General features: G+C 38.4%; 1 protein-coding gene across 1 annotated transcript in view; it reads right to left on the reverse strand.

Annotated features, from left to right (window-relative positions):
- The window catches only part of LOC112511232, a 13374-nt gene extending 11128 nt beyond the window's left edge, over positions 1–2246 (reverse strand). The window contains exon 1 of the mRNA XM_025116766.1: positions 1732–2246. Within this exon, the coding sequence (XP_024972534.1) occupies positions 1732–2229 (498 nt within the window). The 5' untranslated portion in view covers positions 2230–2246. The remainder of the gene's footprint in view (positions 1–1731) is intronic.
- Positions 2247–10555: the final 8309 nt, after the last annotated feature.

Genomic DNA, 10555 nt, shown 5'->3' on the forward strand with positions numbered 1-10555 from the left:
ATATCTCAAAATCAACCACAATTCACCAACACCTCAATACTTAATCCTCATGATGCCACCTCAATACTCTTGGTTCTACCTTTAATATATATATATATAGATTTGTCATTATTCCCATTCCTTACCCCTCAATGTTGAAAATTTTAGTGGGTTGGAAGTTTGTCTACCATCCCACATTGGTAGATAAAGAAACTCTAGAGAAGCTTATAAGACTTCCTCTAGAATTGGGTTTTGAACATATGAGTAGACTCATGGTGGGGGTCTCGAGTGGAAGGTCCAACGCGCACACGCGCTCGTGGTCGAGGCCGCGGGATTCGCGAAAGTGGCGCGAGGAGGTGCACTTTGCATGCCGCATCGGAGCAGAAGGAGCCTCGCCTCGAGCTCCGAGTATCTTTTTGGTACAAAGTCGAGAGAGAAGAAAAAGAACTGAATTTAAAATCGGTTTTAAAACCGATTTAGCCACATTTTTTTAGAGAGAACGATCGTCGGAGGATAATCCTCCAACTTCTCCATGATCATGCGATATATGGGGAGAAGATCATGGGTTGTTTAGGGTTTCACCCAGTATAAATACTGGGTTGAAGCCAACCCTATAAACACACAAAAATTCAGTCTTTCGACTCTACGATTGCTGCTCTCGAACGTCCTTTTCTCTCTCCCAATTTCTGCATCCACCTTGTTCTATTTTCGTTTTCATCACTGTTCATAAACGAAAACGTATATTGCATCAAATCCTAGGGCTTTGCGACTAGCAGACTCACAGCGAGAAAAGAATAGTCGTATAAAACCTTTAAGGACAGGTTTTACCGTGCAGATTACGATTCATCGACAGTTTAATCAGGTTGATTTTAAATTTCGTGCATTGTATTTAATTTTTGTTCACTAAATGAATAACTCTGCTTCTACTCTTTTCTTTCATTGAATCTATCACGGAGGATAGATTCAATCTGTGTGAATTAGCACATTTTGAGGTGTTGTGGATCCGGACACATAAAGTCACCATCTTTGATCTTAAAAATCTTAACTTTTTTGATTAAATATTTAAAAGTTTTATAAAGGTTAAAACTTTGTTGGTTTCATCCATCTAACTCTAATTATTTCTCAACACTCAATACCCCAACCAAACACCTCATAAAAATTATACCTAAAATACTAAAATTCCCCGATAGACCGTGATTAAGGTAATTCCAGATACGAGTGATTAACATTAAAAGCTAAATAAAGAAGGTAGAAAGTCAAGTTCAGTCGAATTCAGAGCCACGACTAATGAAATTTAGACCCTGGGTTTGCATGGAGGTCACAGGTTCAAGTCCCTTCAGAGCTATTAGTGGGTGGAAGGTTAGTGCAGGGCCTATTGGAGCCTATTGGATTAGTCAAGTGCTTTCTTTCTGGCCGAAGCACCCACAGTCTCCAAAGTTAAAGCCTTTGAAGTTGATCAGCCGTTTGTTCAATATGTGTGCAACAATCTCGAATTGGTGTCCTTATCCAAATAAAACTAGGTCACATGTGGCACATTTACAAGAACTGACGGAGTATATCCCCATTCTCTACTTCTACATCTCTTTGGGGGACGAACCCAAACATTCTATTAGAGGAATCAGGGTAATATACGAACCTAATTTCGTCCAAAATATTCAAAAGCTATAGCTACCAAATCCTATGCAAGTACTTTGAAAATCAAAATCCAACATAGATGCAGATGTATGAGTATTTTGATTTTTGTAATTATACCTCTCTGAAATCATAGACATTGTTATCAGGATCAGGTGGCTTCCTGATAAAGAAATCACAGTCCATTAAACTGATCTTATGAAATTCATCCTCGTTAATTCTATAATCCACGACCACTTCCGAGCTCCACCCCTGAGTCGACACAAAACTCTTACTCTGAACCATCGCAATCCCATCATCACCACCGCCGCCGCCGCGTGTAGTCGCTACAGCAGTCTCGTACTCAACGTCGTAATCTCTCTCAAACTCGTCCGTTTCATCTTCTTCCATCTCCTCCCCGTCCGCTTCTACACCAACGTCAGCGTCTCCGCCAGCGTCGTCTCCACCAGAGTCCCCGTCATCGGAGAAGATCCTGAAGTCTCTTCTGCGTGTTTTCAGGGATGGTTTGAACGATAATGATGAGGGTGCAAGCGTGAGGACGGGCTGTAGTGTGTGAGTTGGGCATATAGTTACGAAACTACGAGGCGGTGGTCGGAGGAAGATCAGGGTGGCGCTCATCCCTGAGTGTGGGGGGGTTTATGATAATGTTTTGGGATTGAGATCCCGATTGGGGTTTATGATAATGTTTTCCTTTTCATTTTTCTTTTTTTGAAATTTTAATTTGATTCCTACGGTTTGGGGGGCGGGTTTTATAATTTTGAGTAAATTACATTCCTGGTCCTTTGGTTTGACCTTTTTTCCTACTACGGTCCTTGAAACGCGTTTATTACGCTGTCCGTCCCTATGGTATGTAAAAATGCACGCTCCAAGTCCTCATGTTAACGTCATCTACTTAGTCACTGTTAATGATCCCACACGCCTATACAGAAGGGTAAAATTGTCTACTTAACCTTTCAGCCTCTCTCGCTCATATATATCCTTTCTCCAACCATTATTTCACCCTTCCCCCCTCTCTATGTGTGTTACGACTTTTTCTCCTAACAATGGTCATATCTCCCAATTAGAGCTCGAGATCAACCATGAAAGGATGCAGTTGTGGACCAGATGCAATAATTTGAACTTGAGGGACCTCATCAAACCCAAGAAGACGTTTTTATTGTTGTTCAAGAAAGGTAACAAATTGTTCATCTTTTTTACAATTTTAGGGATTTTCCTTAATTGTTCTTCGTGTCTTTATAAATAGGCAAGAAGTAGCGGTTTCATTGATTGGTTTGACCCAACATTGTGTGATCGCTCAAAGATGATTATTCTTAGATTGTTAAAGTCGAAGAACAAACTTGAAGAAGAAAATCATAGATTGAAGTTGATGTTGTGTCTCACTTGGTTGTCAATTGGGGTGTGTTCTTTCTTAAATGACCTAATTGGTTGTAATAGGTCAGGTTTGGGTTGCCACTGTTTGTAGACATTTGTTGTTTTGTACTGTTGTGTTTTGTGAAATATGGTAAAATCTTACCTAATTTTGGTTTAATGTAATGCAAAAGCCTTCATTTTATATGAAACATGATTTAATGTAATGCAAAAGATTTCATTTTAATGTAGTACAAAACTTGATGCACCTTTCAGAATTCATCTTGTTATGAGGTGCAATATGAATGATGTAAAAGAAAAAGAACATTAACAACAATAAGTGATATAAAATTGTCCCATAAATTACCATTTCATTGATGTAAAACAACATTCACATATTGAAACTAAAACCAACAGTAATTGTTTACAACCCAAAATACATCCAAAATAGACTTAAGATAATGTTTGCATACTAACATCCATAATAGACATAACCGTTTACTGCATCAAAGTGGTTGTTAAACAAAGTCACCAAAAAAACATTAAAAACACCAACTTATGGGGCATGTCCCTTGCGTGTCCTGATGTTATGACCTTGTTTCCTGCATTTGACTCATGTTACAGTTTTTCCAACCCTTTTCAGTTTCTTTCCTGCTTCAGTCACTTCCAACAGTTTTCTTCCTTTTCTTCTTTGGCCTACCAACCTGAGTGTGATGCGTTGGTGGAATCAAAGTGGTTGGACATGTAGACTTCACCCAAGACTTTCTTCCATTAATGGGTTCTAGTTTAAAGCTACATTTGCTTCCATGTCTTTAACCAATAAGTTTCATGAACCCAATACTCAGGGATGCCAACATCTGCTCCATTACTTCCCATATTCCATATGGTTGCTACAACATGTTTGCATGGTATTCTGGTCAATTCCCATATGCAAGAACAAGTTTTATCCCTTATATCTACAATGCATTGGTCCATCCATGGACCACTAACATGGTACCTATCTGCCCCATTCCAGATGATAGTGTAATCCAAAGCTTCCTTCTTGATTTGATTCAACAGTTTTGTTGATGTTAGGTAAGGGGGCCTTTTGTCTTCTCAATCAGTTGTTTTACATTTGCAATTCTCTTCATCGTGTACTATCTTATGCACTCCAGACAGGTCATAGTTGGCTTGTCTCTTCCATTTACTAGTTTGTTGAATACTTCACAGATGTTGTTCAAGAAAACATCTGTATGACTTCTGCTTGTTATTACCAACTCAAACATTAATTAGTAAATGTAAAACCACCAATTAAAACATTAATAAGAAAATGAAAGCCTAACTACCTGTGAAATGAGACCTGGTCCAGTGATGAAGGGGTATCTGCTTCAACCATTCATAAGTTGTAGGATTCACCTCTCACTTCCTCTATTTCAGCATCAAACACTTGGATAGCGGGTGCTGAGGCACACCTCCACAACAAATCATTGTACATCTTTCCTTTCTATTATTGCTTCATATTTTCATGTATATGCCTTACGCAAAATCTATGTCCTGCATGTAACACCCCATAACACACATTGCATGTAACACATATTTCATACAGAAGAAATACATGATATTATCCTATTCAGGTCCCTTAGTACAAGAATCTAACATGACCATATACAAGGTCCAAAAATTCAAAATACATTTCTTGTACTAATCAATCAAAACTGAACATCAAGGACCGATCTTCATGCAGAAATGCATATAGGAAAATATTACACTTTCCCCTTTCCCTTACCGTCCGCACTTCCTGCAACACATAGTTAAAATCACAAAACGAGGGTTAGACCGAAGGGTCTAGTGAGTTACCCTTTTATGTTATTGCAGGGTGAAAAATCACCAAAACCTTTATGGAAACCAACCTTTCATATATATAACAAATAGGGACATAATATCAGATTATTTTCACTTTTTAAGCAAAGTTTTCAGCTATTCAAATCTCATACTTTTGAACCAATTAGGTTTCACATAATGCCACTTTTAAACCTTTTCTAATCAAACAAGGTTTATATAAAATTTTAGGCCAAACCTGATATTTTCTTCTCAATAACATCCAGACTATGATTTCCAATAAGAACCTTGATCCTAAATCTTTAAATCACAAAGAAATAAAGATTYCAGACYACGGTAGTCTTAAKGGATATAATAGAAAGAGTTATATCATTCAACACACATACAAATGCCACCCTTATATCCAAATGTACACCTCTCCTTGATATGTCACCCTTATCCCATGGTACACCKCTCCYTGATATGCYACCTTTATTTYCTCATCAAAACATTTCACAAAAATAATTYCAATTAGAYCRCAKCCATTGAAATTATTATCAATTCAAACTCATTTATATCAAATCTTCATTTTAGGATAAAATAACAATTTCTATCATTTAAACACAAGGCACAACTCAAATCCGGTCAACCTAGGCTTGGTCGGACTTCATCTCCGGTCAAGYCTTGGCCGGTTTACCAAATCCGGACAACTTATCGCCCAAGACTTGTCCGATTTAACATTTAGAATAAATTCCAACACCTTTGTCCGGATAACAAGTCCGGACAATACATCGCCCAAAGCTTGACCGATTTAAAATAATCCGGTCACCACATGGTCATATTCCTACTTCTCAGTTCAAAATGTTAACCATTCTTATCAATCATAACTCGCTTGACACTTTTAAAAATTACTCACCTTAAAAGCCTTTTGAAAACCAACTTGATCTTTAGACAAGAAATAATCCTGTCAACTCTTTTTCTTCTAAATCGCTCAACGTTTCTCCAAAAATAGCAAGAAGATTTAATGGAGACTTAACCTCCCTTTTATATACCCTTCCCAAACAGGAAGGTCAGCTACCACATGCATGCCTTCATATAAAAACATCCATGCATGCATGTAACCCATATGTACATACACATGCATCATCACATATACATATATACCTATGCATATATACACATATATCATGCATTTATATATATATATATATATATATCCAATTAATGCACAATTACACATACTAGCATGATCAAACGTATCAATTTATCATGCTGTCACGTAATCATTTATTCAAATAATCACACATTAATTACCTTGGGTGATAATCAGGATCCGGTTATCACATTATCCACCCCTCAAAAGAATTTCGTCCCGGAATTCCTTAAATCAAAAAGTCAAGGGTATTCTGATCTCATTTTTTACTCCAATTCCCATGTTGCTTCCGGTCCTTTGTGAAACTTCCACTGAACCTTAACTAGACTTATCTCTTTGTTTCTCAACACTCTGGTCTTTTGATCAATTACAGCTTCCGGTGTTTCCACAAAGTTCATCTTACTATCTAATTTAATCTCTGGCATCGGTATGGCTAGACTCGGATCGGCCAAACATTTCCGCAGATTTGACACATGAAAAGTGTTGTGAATCAGACTCAGCTCTTCTGGCAGCTCTAACTGATATGCTACTGGCCCAATTCGCTTACATATTCTGAACGGCCCTACATACCTCGGACTGAGTTTCCCTTTCTTTCCAAATCTGATGACACCTTTCCATGGCGAAACTTTTAACATCACAAAATCACCTATACCAAACTCAATCGGCTTTCGACGATTATCAGCATAACTTTTCTGACGATCTTGTGCTGTTTTGATTCTTTCGCGGATCTGTTCGATTTTTTCAGAAGTTTCTTGGACAATTTCAGGATCCGTCAGCTGTTTTTCACCAATCTCATTCCAACACAACGGTTCGGCATTTACGTCCATATAACACTTCATATGGTGCCGCTTGGATGCTGGAATGGTAACGATTGTTATATGCAAACTCTATCAATGGCAAGTGATCTTCCCATGATCCCCGAAGTCAATAATATAACTTCTCAACATATCTTCGAGAGTCTGAATAGTTCTTTCACTCTGCCCATCAGTCTGCGGATGATAAGCTGTACTTAATCGGATTTCAGATCCCAAAGGTTTCTGCAATCCTTCCTAGAACTTTGAAGTAAACCGACTATCTCTATCAGAGATAATAGACAAGGGAACACCGTGTCTAGTAACAATTTCTTTGATGTAAATCCGCGCTAGCTTTTCTAAAGAGTATTTCTCTCTTATTGGCAGAAAATGCGCAGATTTAGATAAACGATCAACAATTACCCAAATCGCGTCGTACCCCTTTGGAGTTCGAGGTAACTTCATAACGAAATCCATGGTAATGTGATCCCATTTCCATACAGGTATCTCTAAGGATTGAAGATTTCCATATGGCTTTTGATGTTCAATCTTAACCTGTAAACATGTCAGACACTGTTCCACATATTTAACTATGTCCCTTTTCAACCCTGGCCACCAATAAAAAGGTTTCAAATCTCTATACATCTTATTGGTGCCTGGATGAATAGGGTATCGGGACTTATGGCTTTCATTTAATATAATGTTTCGGATATCTCCAAAACATGGTATCCAAATTCACCCTTGAAAACACATTAGTCCTTCATCATTCTGTTCCAAGGCTGAAATCATTTTACCCAACCTTTCTTCTTTAACAAATTTTTCTTTCATAGCTTCTTGTTGGCATCTCTGAATTTCTTTACAAATGTCAGGGATCAAGTTCATTCTCATTGCCACTGTTTTAATGGTTCCACTCTTTTCTTTCCGGCTTAAAGCATCAGCCACCACGTTAGCTTTTCCCGGGTGGTAGAGGATTTCACAATTATAGTCATTAACCAGCTCAATCCACCGACGTTGTCGCATATTTAATTCTTTCTGGCTGAACAAATGTTGTAAACTTTTATGGTCAGTATAAATCTGACATTTCGTTCCCAGAAGATAGTGTCTCCAGATTTTCAGAGCAAATACCACTACAGCTAATTCCATGTCATGGGTTGGATACTGCTTCTCATGATCTTTCATTTGTCTTAACGCATAAGAAATCACCTTTCCTCTCTGCATCAGAACACATCCTAACCCTAATTTTGAGGCGTCGCTATAAACCACAAAGTCTTCAGATCCATCTGGTAAAGTCAATACTGGTGCGCTACAAAGATGATCTTTTAACAGTTGAAAAGCTTCTTGCTGTTCTCTTTCCCACTGGAATTTAATGTTCATCCGAGTCAATTTAGTCAATGGCACAACTATCTTAGAATAGTTCTAAATGAACTTACGGTAATAACCGGCAAATCCCAAAAAGCTTCGGACCTCGGAAGGATTTTTCGGAGCTTCTCATCTTGCAACTGCTTCTATTTTCACTGGATCAACTTTTACTCCTGTTTCTGAGATGACGTGACCCAGAAATTGAACTTCTGTTAACCAGAACTCACACTTGAATAATTTAGCATACAACTTTTCTCTTTTCAATAATTCCAGTATCAGACGAAGATGTTTTGCGTGTTCTTCTTTAGTCTTAGAGTATATAAGAATATCATCGATAAATACAATAACGAATTTATCAAGATATTCCTTACATACCCTATTCATCAAATCCATAAAGGCTGTGGGCGCATTAGTTAAACCGAATGGCATAACTAAGAATTCGTGATGCCCGTACCTTGTTCTGAATGCTGTTGTGGCAACATTTTCTTCCCTGACATTGAGCTGATGATATCCTGATCTTATATCAATCTTTGAGAAATAACTTGCTCCCACCAATTGGTCGAACAAGTCATCAATCCTCGGTAAAGGATACTTATTTTTTATYGTTAACTTATTCAGTTCACGATAGTCTATACACATTCGCATAGACCCATCCTTCTTTTTGACAAATAGGACCGGAGCACCCCAAAGTGAAGTGTTGGGCCTAATAAATCCCTTATCAATTAAGTCTTTCAACTGTGCAACCAGTTCTTTTAATTCAGATGGAGCTAAACGGTATGGCGCCTTTGCTACTGGTGCAGCCCCTGGTACTAAATCAATTCGGAACTCAATGACTCTATCTGGTGGTAATCCAGATAAGTCTTCTGGAAAGACTTATGGATATTCACTAACAATCGGAATTGATTCTTCTTTTCCCTTTTCTTTCTTCAGATCAATTACATATGCCAAACATCCTTGGCACTTCTTTCGAATACTTTTATGAGCTTTCATTACTGACAAAATACTGGTATGATGATTCTGACGATCACCATAAATAACAACTGTCCCTTGGTCTGGCAGAATAATTCTGATTACAAATAATACTAGCCTGACATCTTGCTAACCAGTCCATACCCACCACTACATCAAATTCTTTCATTGGCATGAGAAATAACCGAATCAGAAGTTCACATTCCCCAATCACAATAATACAGTTATTGAATACACTAGTAACAGTTTCCTGACTATTAGCAGTATCAACTACTAACTCATCATTAAGTATCACAGAATCCAGACATGCAGTTTGAGCAAACAATGGTGATACAAATGAAAAGTTTGCACCAGAATCAAATAACACCTTAGCACGTATTGAATTCAGAAGAAATGTATCTGTTACTACATCCGGCGATGCTTCTGCCTCGTTCTTAGTCATTTGGAAAGACCGTCCCCGCGCCCCTCCTTGCCCTCCTTTGTTCACAGTAGGCCTTCCCTGAGTGCCCGACGCGTTACTCCCCATCGTTAACTGTGGAGTTCTTAACAAGGGACAATTCGGTCGAATATGATCCGGAGAATTGCAATTAAAACACCTTTTGTTAGCTGGGCAGTTTCTAGACAGATGACCTGCTTCGTCGCACTTATAACATTTCCTTGGGTCCATCTTGCATTCACCCTGATGAACCTGTCGGCACTGTGAACAGATTTTCTCACTGCTCTTCTGCTCAAATCTGTTATCATATCTTACAGTTTTCGGTCCTCAAAAAGATGAAGGCCCTTCCCATTTTCTCTTCTTTACAACCTTTCCTTCTGGTTGTCGGTTCTTATTTCATTCGGTTACTTTGGCTGCGTCTACTGTCAATGAAAAAGTGGTGGGGTTCATGGCAATTACAAATTCTCTAATTGAGGGTTTCAAACCCCAAATATACCTTTCTATCTTCCTGGGTTCGGTCGAAACATAGTGTTCAGCAAAACGAGAGTATTCAATGAATCTTTCAGTATACTCCTGAACTGTTCCATTTCCTTGTTCTAGTTTCAGGAAATCTTCCTCCATTTGTCTTACTGCTGTTTTAGGGAAAAATTGATTCTTGAATTGTTCCACAAATTCTACCCATGACAAAGTCTGTAAAACATCTATTCTGGCTGACGATTCAACTTTCCACCAGAATAAAACATTTGACTTTAATACATAAACAACAAATCGAACTTTATCTATTTTCGGACACCGAATGGTGTTGAACACAGATTCCATCTCCTTGATCCAACACATAGCTTTCACTGGATCTCTCTCCCCAGAAAAGGTTGGTGGTTTACATGCCAAAAACATCTTAATATCCCCTTCCTTATTATGGGTGACTAGAACAGAGGGATGAACTTCCACTCTTTTCGTTTCCACCCTAGCCGGTATTCCCATGATAGATGTCAGAGTTTCCTGCAACTTCCCCATTTCCTCTGCCAACATATATCTGGTTATATATTCTGGGTGTGGCACCGACCTTTCCTGAACATTCCCAGAGTGGGATTC

The sequence above is a fragment of the Cynara cardunculus genome (assembly GCF_001531365.2).
Source record: "Cynara cardunculus var. scolymus isolate 2C chromosome LG 4, CcrdV1, whole genome shotgun sequence".
Lineage (NCBI taxonomy): Eukaryota > Viridiplantae > Streptophyta > Magnoliopsida > Asterales > Asteraceae > Cynara > Cynara cardunculus.